This window comes from Corvus hawaiiensis, chromosome 3 (assembly GCF_020740725.1).
Source record: "Corvus hawaiiensis isolate bCorHaw1 chromosome 3, bCorHaw1.pri.cur, whole genome shotgun sequence".
Taxonomy (NCBI): domain Eukaryota; kingdom Metazoa; phylum Chordata; class Aves; order Passeriformes; family Corvidae; genus Corvus; species Corvus hawaiiensis.
Window position 1 is genome coordinate 107,565,279 of NC_063215.1, and position 17,933 is coordinate 107,583,211.

The 17,933-nt window shown below is 43.2% G+C and overlaps 1 protein-coding gene across 3 annotated transcripts in view; it reads left to right on the plus strand.

Annotated features, from left to right (window-relative positions):
- TTBK1 (tau tubulin kinase 1) overlaps window positions 1-17,933 on the plus strand; it is a 109,060-nt gene that overhangs the window by 27,101 nt on the left and 64,026 nt on the right. For 2 of the 3 annotated variants that reach the window (XM_048299205.1, XM_048299204.1), the window contains exons 4-6: window positions 11,489-11,562; window positions 14,382-14,522; window positions 15,795-15,899. In XM_048299205.1, coding sequence (XP_048155162.1) covers window positions 11,489-11,562; window positions 14,382-14,522; window positions 15,795-15,899 — 320 coding nt within the window. Of the gene's footprint in view, window positions 1-11,488; window positions 11,563-14,381; window positions 14,523-15,794; window positions 15,900-17,307; window positions 17,457-17,933 lie in introns of those variants that run through there. The other variant, XM_048299206.1, reaches the window with a different exon arrangement.

Consider the following 17,933-nt stretch of genomic DNA (forward strand, 5'->3'; position numbering starts at 1 on the left):
TCTGCTCATACTTGATTTGATTTTTCTAGCTGTATAGTGCCTTTTCTGTATCTGTTTAGTTATTAATATGTTTCCCAAAGGCAAAGTTCTTTCTAACTTGCATCGTTACTTGGAGGGATCGTAAATCATCTTCTGACCAAACTTCCAAATCTGTTAATTGTCTTGGATGTGTGAAACACCAGCAATGGTGCCCTTTTATGCTTTGGGCAAAACACAATTGAGAAGTCACCTTATGGAGTTTCTTGCTCAAGCAGGTGATGAGCTGGAGCTCTCTGTTGTCCTGTTGTTGCATCTTTGCCCAAAAAGTTTTAGCAACATTTTTGTCTTTTTCTCGCCTTCCGTGGACTGTGTTAGTCAAAATCAAAACCTTTTGGTCTCACAAAGTTGCTGTAGAATATTTCCTTGTTCAGGCTGAACTTGCAGGGCTCAAGACATTCTGTCTGGTGCTACTCTTTCTGGCCAATTCTAATCAGAGCATCACAAGATAGCTTTTTATTTTAATCCTTGTGAAGCACTATTTGGCTTACATTGTCTTGTTGCTCCTAGAGAAGCTAGTAGAGAATTACACTACTAGGGTTGAAAATCTTAACCAATAACAAATTCAGAAACTGTTTCAGGGATAGTTTGGGCACATCTGCACAGTGAACTTGTGCATGAATACAGCTTCTCCGACAGAATTCTATTTTAGTGCCAAGCCCTCATTTTATTACCTTAGTCACTACTGTAAAACTATCTTTAAGCAAGATGTGTGTGATGGTACCATTTGCACACAATTTTAACCTATTGGAATTTTCTACTTTGCAGGCAAGGATTTTGAAACCAAGTCTAAGCTGCACTGGCAAAACACTTCCTGCAGATTGTTTCCAGCAGAGGAGGTTGCTGGTGTAGTTGTACTCACCAGTGTTTTGCTGTGTAGACAAGCCTTTGGGTCATGTGCATTAAAAAGTAAATGGAAGTAAGATCTGTGTGGCTAAGTGAATTAGTAACTTGCATATTCAGAGAGCAAGAAAGGCTTTGGTTGGGTTTTCTGTGTCTCAGCCTCTTAAGCAATGTCTCCATTAGTGAGCAGTACAGTACCTGCAGATCAGTGGGTAGCAGCAGCTGTTCAGGCCTATACATCTCCAGCAGATATGGCTTGGGGGTTTTACATTATAAACTTCATGGATTCAGGCCATTTTGCTTTGGATTAGTTTGCTTTGGGTTTTTTAATCTGCCCTCCTGTCCGAGGGTCCATTTGTTAGTTTTCACTCTGCTTTAGGATTTGGGGATTACTTGGTGTGCACCTGAAACAGAACTTCATGGTCTGTTTGCTCAGAAAACCTTACATGACCCAGAGCCACTCTTGGAACAGTGACACGTGGTAGTTGTAATGATTTAAGGCAATATGGGGGCTTTCTTTAAAACCTCATTGCTTTTATAAACCAGGACTCTGAGGCTCCTGGTTTTTTGAATCAGGAGGAGAAAAAATAGGATGGCTTCCTATCATTGAACACATGGAAGGAAGAGTACTATCATGTCTGGATGAGCAGATGTTTTTCCATCTCTTCAATGCTTTTCTAACCCTTTGAAATACCAACGGACAGCAACCTGCTTGTTCTGTCTGTGATTTTTTCCCCAACCCTGAATTTGCTGTGGAGCAATATTCAGGTGGCAAAGGAGCATTAGTACTGTCTGGACTCAGTTTCCTGTCTATGAGATCTTTGAGGTTAATCAAAATGCTACATCTCTGTGAGAACAGCTCTGGCATAGCTTTTGAGGTGCTTGGCTTGGGCTGTCTGTCAGTCTGCCTTTCTAACAGCAACCTTAATTGCAGAAACTGTAAACCAGTATCTGTGATGAAATCCAGTGGACTTCTGCAGAGAGGGGTATAGAAACTATCTTAGGTGGCAAACCAGGAATTGTGTTCTCTCTTAATGCTCAGCTGGGGCTGTGTGAGGCTCAGAAGCAGATGCTTTGAATTCAAAAGTATCCTCCCTGTCCTTACCCACTTCTTGATAGGTGTCTCTGGGAGCACCCTGGGGTCTTGTGAGACCAGGGCACTGCAAAAGGATCTCTCACAAGCAGTGCACTTTGTATGCCTTCTGGTTCATAGGCTCTCTAAAATATGGATATGGCCACAACATTCAGTCTCCTGTGATGGGATTCTCTTTGGAGCAGCCTAGCAGATTGTAATTTAAAATGGCCAGATTATTCTGGTGCTGAGCACTGTTTTCTGTTCATCTGCAGTGGCAATGTTGCCCTGGTGTGAGGCTACAAGGCCCTAAGTATTTGCGTTTGATCTCACTCGGCTGCCAGGTGTTCCTAAGCTCTCTTCAGTGTGGTGTTTTCTTTGTAAATGCCTTCTTCTCAGTGTAACCAGTTTCATTGTGTAGGACTCTGATTAATTTTATTCTGCAGTGCAGAGATCTTCTGCATATTGAGTAGTTGTGCAAGATGCAGCCTGGTCACAGGCAGTGTAGTTTCTGAGTACCTGATTTTGTTACAGCAAATAGTAAAGCAAGTCTGTGCTGCTCATTCCCTCTTTATTGCCAGGGGTTGGACAGATAAGAGTTTCCTAGCAAAATATTGGAAGGAAAGGGACCTTGTTTTTCTTACTCACCAGTCCTAGTTTTTGTTGTTATTGCATTTGTGAGGTTTTTGTGTTAAAGTGGTGTCTTAACTCTCTGTGATTCAGTTTCTGTTACTTTTGTGGACACAGTTTGTGTTTCTACAGTATTTTGCTAGGTTGATGTAAGCAAGCTATATGCAAAGACTAGAAAGCAGAGTACATTACCCTTGGCAGGCTTTTAGGCCATCACAGGGTGGCAGATTTACAGACTTGCTGTAACTTGAGCTTCTCTATCCAGCACTGCATTCTTCCATGTGTAGGAGTGTTTGAATGAACTGGCATTTGGGACACTTGTTTTCTGTGCTAACTGTGGTGCCGTTCGGTGGGGGAAGGTCATGGGATGGCTGAAAAAGGATTTAAACCACACTTTTTTTAAGACTTACTGTGCTTTGACCTGTGTGGGATCTATTATCACTTATTCATCTTAAAGTTGTTAGTCTTGGGAAACAACTAGAGGAAATTATGCCATGCAAGCTCAGTCAGTTTTACCTTTTACTGTTTGATTAGGGGACAGTGACAAGCCTTTGGGGTTTTGTGTCCAGTAGTTCATTGATTTATTACAGAAGCACTAGCAAGCTTAACCCAGTTGGTTAAATCCTAGCTGATGACTATTGAGTAGTGTAGTTATTTAAGCCTTACTTCCAGCACAGAATTTGTTTTCTTTCATGTCCAAAATTCCTTTGTCCAGCTGAGTTGACAAGTCCCTGAAGTCAGCTGGTTTGTCTGGCCAGAGGTGAAACTTGGTACCTGCAGAGGAAAGAAGCCCATGTGAGCCAGCTCTGCCAAGCTAAAGGCAGCATTTCCAAGTAAAGTTAGAAGATGATGAAAATAACTCTCATTTCATTTTCTAGTCCTGATGTATCCTCCATTTCTTTACAATATTTGTACAGAAGTGAATTCAATATCCCCACAATACAGAATCTGTGATAAGCTGATAAACCAGATACTGACAGGCAAATAAAGAAGAGGATAGCTCAAAAATGTACATTGTACTGTAGAGCATTGAGAAACAACTGCAGCTTTCCGAACACCAGTGAGAGCAATTGTACAGCTACATGTGAACAGCTGGGCATATCATAGAGACTCCAGCAGTGCCAAGTGCTTGAGCAAGTTGTGTTGTGCTTAGTGACCTAAGCACTTGGGCTTTTCCAAGTCAGTGTGACACAGATCCAGAAGAAAATTTAGGCTGGCAGGGAGGACCTCTGGAGGTCTCTAGTACAGCCTCATGCTCCAAGCAGAAAAGAAATAGATCTGGTTGCTCTGGGCTTTTGTCAGTGAAATCTTGAATAACCTCCAGAGATGGAGATCCTACAGCTTCTCTGGGCCCCTGTTCCAGGGCTTCACCATCCTCGTGGGGGAAGAAGAAATCACACCTAATAGGAACTTCCCACGTTGCAGCTCATGCCCAGTGCCTCTCTGTGTACCTCTGTCATGGGTTAACCCCAGCTGGCACTAAGTACCACACAGCTGCTCACTCAGCACCCCTGCCCCTACGGAGTGGGGAGGAGTGAAAAAAATGTAAAACCCATGGGGTGAGATGAGAGCAGTTTATTAATTGAAATAAGAACAATAATAGTAGTAATGAAAAGGGAGATAACAAATGAAAGGGAGAAATAAAACCCAAAAAGTGCAAGTGATGCACCACCCTCTGAGCAATGCCCACCACATTCCCAAGCAGCCATCCGTGGCTCCTGGCCAACCTGCCCCAGTTTTTATACCAGGCGTGATATTCCATGGTGAGCAGTATCCCTTTGGCCCATTCAGGTCAGCTGTTCCAGCTGTGCCCCTGCAAGACCCCAGAGAACTCTCTGGGTTGTTCATGCACTCTTGTGTCAGACACATGGGAGAAACACAGACAAGATCTTCTCAAGAGGTCAAAACAACAAAATAGATTTTACTGGCAGCTTTAGAGAATCAGAGGACTTTGGCAGAAGGTTTAGAGCAGCATTCAATCAACACAAAACACTTCTCAAAGCATTGACTTAGCCCACTCAACTTCACAAACTCTAAGCCCGTTTGATTTTAAGTTAACCAAAAAGAGGGAATTAGAAGAAGGAGAAGGACAGAAAAGAGATAGAAAAGGACCCATGGAGCTACCAACTCCTGGGTTCCAGTGATGTTCAGCTGATAGAAACTCCGAGAGGAGTTAGGGTCAAGACGTGTGCTCATCTCATGTTCAGCCTTAAATACCCCTTGGCCTTTCTGGGCCCTTCCCCCAGGTGGGACTTCTGGTCATTTGGCCACTCAGGAGCTTGGTTAGGGGCTCCAGGGGTGGGGTGTGGGGCATTTTCTCCAGTGTGACAATGACTGGCAGCTCTGCCAGGCTGGCATACTGGCTCTAGGGGTGCACTGCCAGGGCAAGACCCAACCTTCCCTTTCCCCACAGGCATGCACCCCAAAATGTCTTGAGACATCAATCTTTGCTGTCTCTCACAGCTCTCTCCTGGCTTCTTGTGCAGCTCCTCACTGGCAGAGCAGGGGAATACTGAAAACTGGACTTAGGGTGGGCATTACTAAGCAACAGCCAAAACATCCCTGTGTTACCAACATTATTCTCATCCTAAATACAATACACAGCACTGTACCAGCTATTAGGAGTAAAATGAACTCCAGCCCAGCTGAAACCTCTGAGAAACATCAGGCTCTATCTTCTTGGCACTCTTGTGTTAGGTAGCTCTGACCAGCAGATAGTGTCCCTTCTATTGCCTTCCTAAAGGCTGAACAAACCCCGTTGTCTGGCTCTTTTTGTTAGTGTTACATTCTCCTTTCCCTGCCACCATCCTGGTGGTCAGTGCTGAACTCGAGATGTTGTGTCAGTGTTGGTCTTGTGCAGGAGAAAATGCAACAATTGGTAAGGTAACAGTAATAAGAGTAACAATTGCTGTGAGATCTATGATAATTCATGCAATAGAAGTTACTTCAGTGTTTTGGGTGAACTGATAGGAATGAGACAGCTACTCTATGGAGATGAATCACAGAATTTTAGCATAAAATTTAAAAAATAAATTTTTTAACTTCTTTGTGGAGAAGAGTGGTTAATGGTTTTCTGGTGAAAACACAGGAAATATGGAATCTGTTACAAAAAAACCAACTTCAAGTTGCAACAATAATCTCACATATTTCCTTCTTAGTGTTGATTTGATTAGTTTCATTGCTGCATCGAAAATACATTAGGAATGTTTAAGAACTTAAATGAGTAGAAGATTGGAATGAATATTAGTGTCCGCCAGTTGGAAATTGATCCATATGAAAAAAATAGACTCAAAAAAGGATCATAATTTAGGTTCTTTTAGGGGCTGTGTAATGAAAGCTTTTCATGTAATGAAAGGTTTGAAGTATTCAAATGGGGACTTTAATCGTATCTCTAGAAGGTGATGAATATCTCTCTAAGGGTGGAAGGGGTTTTTATACATGAGAACATAATTATTGACTGTAATTTTTAAGTTTCTTCAGAACAAGGATGATGAAGACCATTTCAGTGACTGAAATATTTCTTACCCTGTATTATGGGACATTATTATATTCATTGTAGTTAAAAGACCACAGTAGAAAGAATGTTTTTCTATGGCTGAACATTAAAATTTTGCCTTAACTAAATGCTTGTGAATAAAATAAAATACTCTGAAACTTTCCTCCAGTGAGTGCTTATGAACATTGGGCTGATGTGTTCCTCCAATGCTAGTTAATTAACAGGCCAAAACTCTTTAAAATCTATTACCCTGTTCTTTCCTTTATTTTAGTAACAAACAAATACAGATACAGAGAATATTTTCTATGGTATAACTTGTGACCCTCTGAAATATCTGGGCAGCTGTTGAGCAGAGCAGTCTAGTACAGGAGCAAGTGTCATCTGGCAGTGCAGTAAAATGGTTCTGAGGCTTCCCATACTAAATATACCTTGAAAAAAAAAAAAAAACAAAACATTTTCCTACTCCCCTCTTCTTTCTTTTCTGGTTTAAAATATGCTTTTCTGCTCTGTGCTATGATCTCCATGCTTGAGGAGGGCATGTATGAGAAGAGAGGGCTATTTCCTGCTGCCTTTAAGGGAAGTATGACAGTTCCATCATCCTGTCTGCACAGGAGGTTATTAACACGATTGTTCTTGTGTGCTTCATAATTCTGATCAGCCTCAGGACTGAGCTGCAGGAATCCCAAAGTCACACCTGACTGTCAGCCTCGATCTGCTACTTCAGCATGGCATGAACTGTTCCAAGAGAGCAAACAGTTGTAATCTGGTGCCTCCTTTAGATGGCAAAGGAGTGAAAGCCTCTAGGACCCAGAGGGTTGGGTGCTGCAGGCATTTATCCCACCTGTATGACTGGCTGGCTGTACATGGACCACGTCTAACTGTGGCCTGCTTTCTCTACACTCTGTTATATTCTTTTTGTTTCATGCAGAAATGGGCACAGTTTTCCCTCACCCCCTTTCTTCTGTTTTCCTGGTGTTGCTTGTGTTGCAAAACAGTGCATGGCAGAGCTGTTCCAGGGAGAGCCTAAATTCCCAAGACCAACAGGTCAGGTCCAAGCCCATTTTAAGCTGGAAAGGAGGATTCAGTATAAAGTGAAGTCAGTTTGGGGATGCAGGTCATCAAGAACTGTCAGTCAATTCATTATTTTCAAATATTATAGTAAGCAGAAACACACTGTCATCCTAAACAGGCAAACAATTCTCAAAAATAATAAAAACTAAAATGCTTTTTTTTTCTGTAAAATTTTGCGATCCAGAAAACAATAGTGTTATGGGGGAAACTGATTTTAAAAAAAGAAAGATCTCAGAAATACACTCAAAATCAGAAGAGACAGTAAGAAATTAGCAAGGTTGTGTCTTAAGTCATATCATTAGACACTGCCCCTCCTGTTTCACTGAAATTAGTGATTTAGGTGGGCAAGTTCTCCCTGTCAGAGGGTTGGATTTTAATGTTCTTGTCTGTAGTTTTGCAGCAACAAAAAGCACATGGTGTCCGTGCTTTGCAATTATTTAAAACAATAAAAGCAAGTACAAAAAATGAGTAATTTACCCTTTTTACCACACAATAGCTCTCACTGTCACTAGAAACAGTCACTGCTTTTTGGCTTTTGCCTCAATATCCATCCCCTGGTGCTCTGAAAGGCGAACAAAGCAAAGTGGGACTACAGTGTGTCTGTGCAAATCTGTGAATCATGGCTGGGATGAGTGTGGACTTGCAACCTGTGTAGGTGGCTAGTTTGCTGAAGCACAGGAGTAGCACGAGCTCCTAAAGAAACTGAACTGGTTCTTTCTGAGGTTATCCAGGTGTGTTGACTTCGTAGCCACAACTCTGGCTCTGAGGGTCCCTTCGCATTGGCAAGCAGCACAGCCATCCCTATTGGGGCATGTGGCAGGAAGGTGGGTGGGACAGCTGAGGCTTCCTGGTGGTTCCTTCTTGGTAATACCCACACCAGGACGTGTTCTATATCCACACAGTATCTCAAGAGGTTTCCTCAGAAAGCCAAAAACCTCTCTGTCAAAATCAACACTGATTTTGCAATGAGCTTGTCAACCAGCAGCACCCAGTATCTGTAGGCACACACAGGCCGTGGGCCTGGTATGTGAGAAACAGGAGCAAGGAAGAGCCTGTGCCCAGTGGGAGCAAGGTCAGTGACATGGGAAAAATACAGAGATGCTGCTTGCCACTGTAGGGAGAAAATTCATGCAGCCAAAGCTCAGCTGGAGTTGAAGCTGGCCAGAATTGTGGGGGACAATGAAAAAAAGCTTTTTCAAATATATTAATGGCAGTCGGCAGTGTAAAAATAACATCAGCCCATTACAGGATGGAGATAGTCACCTCACAAACAGGATGTGGACAAGGCAGAGGTGCTTAATGCATTCTTTGCCTCTGTCTTCAACATGGCTGATGGACCAAGTGGGTCTCAGTGCCCTGAGCTTGGAGGACCATGACTTTGAGAATGATCAATTCCCAGTTGACCCTGAAATTGTGCAGGATCTGCTGCTCCAGCTGGATCCCTACAGATCTATGGGGCCTACTCGGATTCATCTAAGAATCCTCAAAGAGCTGGCTGATGTCATTGCAAAACCTCTCTCAATAATTTTTGAATAGTCTTGGGAATCCAGAGAGGTCCCAGTTGACTGGAAGGTGGTGAACATTGTCCTGATTTTCAAGAAGGGAAAGAAGGAGGACCCCAGAAACTACAGGCCTGTCAGTCTCACTTCAGTGCCTGGTCAAGTTATGGAGGAGATGGTTCTGGGAGGTATTGAAAAACACCTGAGAGACAGCTCAATCATTGGTCACAGCCAGCATGGCTTCATGAGAGGCAAGTCCTGCCTATCAAACCTGATTTCCTTTATGACAGGGTAACCTGTCCAGTTGATCAAGGGAAGATAGTTGGTGTAATATTTTTGGGTTTCAGTAAAGCTTTTGATACTTTCTCTCATAGTATCCTCTGGACAAAATGTCCGTTCCTCAGCTGGATAAACACATCCTGTGATGGGTGAGCAGCTGGCTCATGGGTGGGGCACAGAGGTCTACAGTGAATGGGGGGACATCAAACTGGGGACCTGTCACCAGTGGGCTTCCACAGGGCTCCATCCTTGGCCCTGTGCTCTTCAATATCTTCATCAGTGACCTGGACACAGGACTGGAGGGGATACTAAGCAAGTTCACAAATGATACAAAACTGGGAGGCACTGTTGGCTCCCTCAAGGGCAGGGAGGCCCTGCAGAGAGACCTGGACAAATGAGAGGACTGGGCAATCACCAGCCATAGGAAGTTCAACAAGGGGAAGTGGCAGATTCTGCACCTGGGATGGTGCAGCCCTGGATGTACAGACTGGAGAATGAGAAGCCAGAGAGCAGTGCCTTGGAGAGGGACCTGGGAGTCCTGGTCCATGGCAAGTTGAACATGAGTCAGCAGTGCCCTGGCAGCCAGGAGGGCAAGGGAGGGGATTGTCCAGTGCTCTGCACCGGGGCAGCCTCACCTCGAGTGTTGGGGGCAGTTTTGGGCACTGCAATAGAAAAAAGATATAAACCTGTTCGGGAGTGCCCAAAGGAAGGCAATGAAGATGGTGAAGGGCCTTGAGGGGAAGCCGTGTGAGGAACGGCTGAGGTCGCTTGGTCTGTTCAGCCTGGAGGAGACTGAGGGGAGACCCCATCGCAGTCTGCAGCTTCCTCACGAGGTAAAAGCAGAGGGGCAGGCACTGATCTCTTCTCTCTGGTGACCAGTGACAGGACCCAAGGGAATGGCTGGAGTTGTGTCAGGGGAGGCTGAGGTTGGATATCAGGAAAAGGTTCTTCACCCAGAGGGTGCTTGGGCACTGGAACAGGTTCCCCAGGGCAGTGGTCACAGCACCAAGCCTGACAGGGCTGAAGAGGTGTTCAGACAATGCTCTCAGGCACATGGTGTGACTCTTGAGGATCGTCCTGTGCAGGGCCAGGAGTTGGACTCGATGATCCTTGTGGGTCCCTTCCAACTCAGAAGATTCTGTCACATACTGAAGAGAATACTTTCCTAATCTCTGAGTATCTTTTCCTGAAGTATGGTGGCTTGTGACATTCCTTGATGGTTTCGGCATGGTCTTGCACATTCAGTCCTGAGACTGGATAATGTCCATGCCAGAGACATGAAGGATCTGCAAATACATAACCTTCTTCTTCATCTAACCAGATACAGGTGGATACTAGAACTGGGGTTGGTTTGTTTGTTTGTTTTAAACCTGTTCTTCCAAAGGGATTAAGGAGTAGTTAGGGCCTCTATCCCTCCAGTTCTGGTTGCCAGCAGCTCTTTTATCTCCTTATGGTAGGAGAGAGAGTGTGGTTGTTCTGGTGTGGGATGCTGCTGGGACCTGAAGGCTCTTGATGCTCTTACTGAGGGTCCTGGGATGTAGCTCCGTGTTCCACAGCTATGTGTACTGCTCTGGCCAAAGCTCTGGTTCTCCAGTGAGAAAGCTGCTCCTTCCTTTGTCTCCTGCTGCTCTCCACGTCCCTATTCCGTCATGTCTTGCTGTCCCCAGCAGTTTCTGATGCCCCAGGCCTGTGGTGCACACAGTGACAGCAATAGCAGGGCACTGAGGGTGCTACAGGCAGTGCAGTTACTCAATACTCTGTGTTCACGTTCTTCCCTTTTTTTGTTTAAAATTGGGAATTAATTAATTATTAAATAATAAGCTTTGGTTTAAAAACTAATTCAAATCATCCTTGCTCAAGTGCTACAAAGAAACATAGGGTAAAGTTATGCAATGATACTCACCCCCTTCCCTGCTTAGAAACCCCACCAGGAACCAAGAATTCACCATTGTGATGTACATCAACCTTTACTCTGTTATCAGCAGTCTGCTATTAGGGGAACTCATTCCTCTTCCTTCCCCTTCCGAGAATCCAGAGAGCAAACTATCACAAATCCATTACAGGTCAGGGTCTGAAACCACAGCCTCCACTCCCCCCCCGAGGACCAGCTGTGTATTGTGGGGTAGCTGAGTTAGTTTGATTTTGCCTGAACAGGTGTAGTTTGTACTAATATCATGCCAAAACTTGACCCAGAATGGCCCCTATTTTTTTCCTTCTGTTGTTACAAAATTGCTTTAATGTTTCAATGGAGTATTTCCATAAGCATCTTTCTTTTCCAGGTGTCTCTGACTATTAAAGTCAGGGTTTGTTCATGTCAAGGTAGTATTAGATTAGCTCTTTCAGGGTAAGCAGTGCTAGTAGGTGAGTGTGGTGGTTGTGTGTACAAGTCAGCTTGTACTGAATAAAGTTGGTGTAATGAGCTGAGCTCAATTTGTTATGCAAAACTTCTTACTTGATACCACTTTATGGGTACCAGCCCTGAATCAGAAACCATTTTTCTGAACATCATGATCACAGGTCGTTATCTTATGTTCTATTCTCTTCATTTCTGTTTCTTTTCAGGGAAGGATCATGTTTGCAGATTTATTGGCTGTGGAAGAAATGAAAAGTTTAATTATGTGGTCATGCAGCTTCAGGTGAGTTCTGTTCTTCGCCTCTCCCATCTGTCCAGTAGAGATGGCATCACTGAGAAGGATTTACACTGAGAGAATAAGGCCAAGCAGTGGTGTAAAGACTTGGTTGGACACGGAAAGAGGATGGAATGGAAGACAGTGAGAAGGGGTGGTGTTGCTCTGATAACCCTTGGGATGGCTCCAGTCGTCAGTATGTGCTAAAATATTTCATAGCTCTGCTTTTCTGTTTAAGATGCCTTTCTGTCAGTTTTCTGAGGGAAAGCACTCAGTTCAGAATGCTCCCAGGAGCAACCCACAGCGTTGTGCAGCAGTGGCAGCTCTTTGAAATACCTCCTGCTGAGCTGTGATGCAGCATTCAAAATATGTCTTGTATCAGAGCTCAGAGTGAGAGCAGCGGTGTCACAGCAGCAGCACAGTTTCTCTGTGAAAGGCCGTGATCTCTGGCTCCTCTGTCTCTCCCAAGCTCAGCAGTAACTCAGCTTCTGCTGTGGAAGTGTTTACTCCTGTTTGAACGCTGCTGATACCAAGTCAATAAGGGCAAATACTTGGGTAGCTACTACACGGTGACTGCACTGCTAGACAGGGTAGATGAAGTAAAGCAGGTACCAGCAGATCCAAGTACTTCTTTAAAATAATCTTATGATTCTTTTGTAGTTCTGCTTTGCAAGACAGTTGTATAAAACCAGTAAACTCCTGGTGCTTGGGTTTGCCTTTTATGTACCGTTGGCATCCCAACTACTGTTATGGATAGAAAAAATCCTTTTGCTCTCTAAACAACCCTGGCTATTGCTGCTGCTGCAGTGTGAGTGTGAATATGAATCGTGAAGGGGCTGGCCTGGACCTCATGGAAGAACAAGGCTTCTACCCAATCCTGTCCTTACCAAGCCTGATAGAAGGGACTTAACCTTGGAAAAAAATTTTTCTGCATGGATTCTCTTTCTAGTTTGTTCTTGACTATGTAACTGAGCTCGTAGAGTAGGCAGAGCTAAAAATAATTTCATTATTTGCAGATGAAGACACTGATATACAAGGCAAATTAGCTAGTTTTTAGCTAGTTTTGCACCATCACTCTTCAGGCTAAAATTCTCCTTCAAGACCTGCTGAGACATGGTTTATCATGTGTCCCTCGACTGTTGTGTACTGCAGTTCTCCATTTCTCTTCAGTCACCAGCTTCTACTCTTAAGCTTTGCAACTCATTGCATCTGCTCTGTTCTGTAATCAGCCTGACAGTGTTTATTTGGAAAATAGTGCTCATTTTGTGTCTTTTCCTGGTAGCAGTAGCAGCTGGGGAAACTTATGGCACATTTCAGTGTGCAGCCCTGAAAAAAACGAGTCTTGCTTTCCATGTTACCATTGGATAAGAGAGCTGGTGTTCAAGGAACAGCTTTACAGTGGAAAGCAAGATCTGCTGTCAGTTCAGTAACTTGGATGTTTCAGGATAGCGATGACAAAGCTGTGCTGCCTCTAGTGAAGTGTCACAGAAATTCAAGAAGTTAAGCACTAGAGAGGTGATTTAGCTTGATTTTGTTCATGTTAAGGAGCAAACCTGGGTGGGCTGCTGTGCCTGAACTGTATCTATGAGCTGGCCTGTATCAGGTGTGATTCTTCAAGGGTCCAGAGCCTGAAGTGAAACATGGCTCAAAACAATTTGAGAGACTTGTCATATGCTACATGAGCCAGCTGGCACTTTAATGTCTGTAAATAACTTGAGAACTGGAAATGGGTGGATGAAGAGATGGCATTTGGAGAGCAATCTCTGTTTTCTCCTCAACTGTTTGGAATCTTTTATATATTTGCTGTTGGGAATTTTGTTCAAATTCATGTGGACTTATATTATAAGCATAGGTCTTCTATAGATGATAGATGTCTTCTATAGATGTCTTCACAGAAGCAGAATCAGGAGACTCTAAAGCATAGTAATGAACAGCATGTCCCTGTAGCTTTTGTTCTTGATGCATGTTCTCTGAAACAGCAGACTCTTATTCCTAATGTTTTTAATGAGTTGCTAAATGCATTCGTTCTGTGGATTAGAAGAGCACTTTGCCATGGAATACAATCATTTTAGTAGCTTCTCTTTACAATGCTAAAGACGTATAGACAAAACTGAGATGACAGACATCAAAGAAGACTGGGATTTTTCTTGCATTTACTCTGCCCTTTTTTCCTTTTTCTTTCCTAAGTTGTCTTTATTTCCATGCATAGCTGGTAGCCTTTTTGTTTTTCCTCAGAAATTTAATTAACTGGAGGTAAATTAGCAATTTGTTTTGATAAGTATTAAGTCAGTGGAAAAATCCTCCTCTTCTGATTTTGGGTATGATTCTCTTGATAGACAACTTTCCCCATTGTGGTGTTGCCACAACAATGCTGGCTTGAGCGTGAACCAGACAATGTGTGCTAGGAAGTTTCTGATGAAACTGCAGCATCATGACCTGCTTATCGAATTTGTACTGCTTTAATCTCTGGATGGCTCAGAGAACAGTCAGAGGTTGTTCTTAAATCAGCTTCTGTATGGTCTGAGTTTAACAGTAAGGAGATGCTGGTCTCTACAATCTGAGGCACTGCTTGCTGTCCATGCTGTGCCTATTGCACAAATAGTGACCAGCTGATTTCCCAAGATAACAGTCTGGTATCTTATCAGCAAATGCATCACTTAAAAGCTAAAATGGACTGCTGGAAGATCTTATGCAAGAAATAAAGCAGACATGAGGTGAGCACCGCTCTGAGTAGCATGTCTGCTTTTTTGGGGTTACATGTTAGAACTCACAGCTGTGAAAGGCTCTGCTTTTGTGTGATGGTTTAAGTGTTTTATTGACTGTTTCAGGGCCGAAATCTTGCAGATCTCAGAAGGAGTCAGCCTCGAGGGACTTTCACACTGAGCACAACGCTGCGATTGGGCAAACAGATTCTGGAATCAATAGAAGCCATTCACTCTGTGGGATTCCTGCATCGTGACATCAAGCCTGTATGTGGTTTTGGAAATTTTCCTTTTGGTTGTATGTCTGTCTGTTTTGCTTGAGTCAGTAAAGACAGTCTGAGTATGGGCAGGTCTCAGCAGATACGTTTAGGCCTCCTTGCACACTCCCACTGTCTGATATGCTGGCTACTTCCTAGAGGTACAGAATAGTAATATAGTATTGTCCTTCCTTTAAGTGCTTAGCAAACCAGCTTTTATTGGCAGAGGCTGCTCCATGGTGGGTTGGTAGCTGTCAGTCGTGCTTGCACCAGTCAAGATCCCATGATGAAGCAATCTAGTTCTGAATGGTCCTTTGGAGTCCAGCCAATTATCACCGTAAAAGTTGTTCAGAAAGGAAGTCTTGTTCTGTGATGCATCACTTGAATAAATGCTAATTCATGTGTTTGACTAAGCTAAATCATACTCTTAATCCTGTATGAGTGATTGCCAAAAGAATTGGAGCACAGTTTCCGCTGTCAGAAACACAGTCACGTTGTTGGTCATCTGCTTGGGCAAAGCACAGTAATTCCAAGTCTCGTTGTAGAAGCCAGTCTTGTTCCTACAGCTCTTCACTACTTGACCTGAACATATGTTGCTACATCATAGCTGATACCAGCTTCCTTCTAGCAAACTCATTGCTCCTTTTAAAATCAGCTGCTTTTGGCTGACCAGATTCAGCTGAAAACCAGTAACTGATGTGGTTGGCTACAAATCCTTTAGTGGACATCCATTATGGTAAAGGATAGAACTTTAAGATTGAGGTAAAAAAAAATGAGCTGCTCCATTTGCTTTTTATTGGTTTATTTACTAAGAACCAAGCCTGGTGGTTTCTATATGCCTGAACGTTCAGATAGATCTAGGCAATACAATACAGTAAATGGAGATTCTGGGAGTTAGGGCAGAATAATTCATGCTAGCAGCTAAACCATGAACAGAAGCATTTGTCTACAATAACTCCAGCCTGTTATGCAAGTCATGGAGCTCTCACTGCAGAGCTAGTGGTGTTAAATGTAGCTCTTTCTCAGAGCAGCTGAAATTTAGCTCAGCTAATGTGAATTCTAGCAATTTTGAGACTCCACAGTCTCTTATCTGTGAAGTGAACTTTTCATCAAGGCAGTGGTTCTCTAATCATGATGTTTAAGGTGCATCTTAAAATTAATCTCTTTGACTTGTTTCCACCAGAGGCATGTGGAGCTGCATGATAAAGTTTTGCCAACAAATGGCCACCTTACCCAAGCTGCTGGCATCAATTTGACTTTCTTTCTTTGCTTCTTTGTCCAGTCCAACTTTGCCATGGGCCGCTTACCTTCAACATACAGGAAGTGCTACATGTTAGACTTTGGTCTGGCCCGGCAGTACACCAACACTACTGGGGAAGTCCGACCAGTAAGTACATTTCAAGGAGGTTTTTTTTCCATTTCTGCAACTGATTAGGAATGGAAAGGTTTTGTGGTTCTGTTTGTTTTGTTGTTGTTGTGCATGGTCTTTATACTGGGCTACATTTTCTGCCAGGTGAGAAGCAGCAGGTGACTTCAGCTGAGTTGGGGATCTGAGAAGGGATGCTTGATTTTGTCTTACCAGATGTGTGGCTTTTTTTTTTTTTATTTCCTTTAGGATTATCATGTTTTCCACAGGCTTGCAATACTTACTGAGTACAATATTGACTAACAAAGAGGGTGAGCCCAATGCTGGCCATGTAACTTCTGTAGCCTCAGAGGACTGGTCTAGTTCAGTTCTCTGTGATCTGGGGAAACAGGTTGGTATATTCTTAAAGCTTTTTATAAAAAAGTGTCCTAGAAGTTAGAGGCTGACCTGATCTCTGAGGCTGAACTTACTGTGAGCTGCAACCTGTAATGCTGTTCTCACCCTTTGTGGCTTTGGTTTTATGTCTATTGACTCTGTCCAGATTTCCTAGCAGGGATATTTCAGTGTGCCTGCCTGGAGGGGAAGTATGGGCAGGGGGCATTCTCTGTGCCATGTAATATGGGTTTTATCTTCAGTTCTTTTATCAGCACAATGTTATCTGGGGTCACTCATAAGGATGTGTAAAGCTTCAGATATTCTGGGATCTGTCAGAGAGTTCCTAGATGTATTTTAGAACACAGTGCAAGCAGAGAGTGCTCATACAATCTCTCTGTTTATCATCCTAGGCTTACAGCTTTTGGTCTGCACACCTTTTCCATCTGCAAGATAATTGTTGCTCTGGAAAATGTTGATAATGTGCTAGCTAAATACAGAGACTCTGTGGTGCCGGGTATTGCTGGGCAGTGGGAAAAAAGCAAAGGCTACTGAGCAGATTTTGTGTCCTTAGTAGATTAATATAGCTGAGGAATTTTTCTTTTTTTCTTTTCTTCTTTTTTTTTTTTTTTGTTCTTTTGTAAGTCTTTTCAGTTTTCTTTTTCCCTGTAGTTGGGAGCAGCTCCAAAGGTTGTGCCTGCATCTTATTCTTAGAAAGACACTCATTACATACTACTGGACTTCCTCATCAATGCTTTATAGTTTGGGGATAACCCTTCTCCATATTGCCCTTTACAAAATGTGGCCCCCCTCCGTTCCTCTTTCTGCAGTCAGAATTCAAGTCCATTACAGACTGAAACTGGCAGTTGTTTTTCTGCAAAATTTCTTCATTTCTTAATGAAGTAATTATAGTTTACATCTGTATTTCAAGTCCCATTGTTTGAACATTGTTCTTTCTTTACAATTAAAGAAATTAATTTTTCCCAGTGTCTTTTCTTTTGTATCCTCTATTTTGTTCCTTTCTTACCATAATTTAAATTACTTCACTTTTATTTTGCTCCCAGGCCCTGTTTTTAGAAACAGCTCTACATCCAGCCTTGACATTTTCCAGGGGAAAAGATTCTTCAGCTGTGTCATACAAGCCATGTCCTGCTTGGGTTGGTGTGGGTGAGCGGGGGCTTTGTCAGAGTGCAGGACTCTGAGAAGGTTGGTCTTCGTTCTGGTCAATCTGGTGGTTGATTGCTTGCTTGCCACAGATGTGTCTCATAGAAGGATGAATGACATATGATCTTTTCCTAAAAAGATATATACAATCCCCAGGGGGTGGGAGTATGCTCTCGTGAAAGTAGTGAAAAGTCTCCGTTTGTTTGGGATATGGGAGGATCATACAGGGTAAAGTCTCATATACCTAATGTACCTATTTTCCCATGCCACACTTCAGGGGGTCAAGCTTTTTGACAGAAATGATACAGCAAAAAACCTCATAAATATTCACTTCAATGCCTTTTAACATTATGCAGTAGTCACTGGGCTGTTTGGTCCTTTTGTGTCCCTGCTGCCTGATACCACTTTGAGTCCCACTTATCGGACCGAGGCATTTGTCTGGAGAAGCACAGTGTGATTGCTGCCCAAGTAATGCACTGAGGATTAGGAAGGAGATGGAGGTGTAGGGTGGTATGAAGG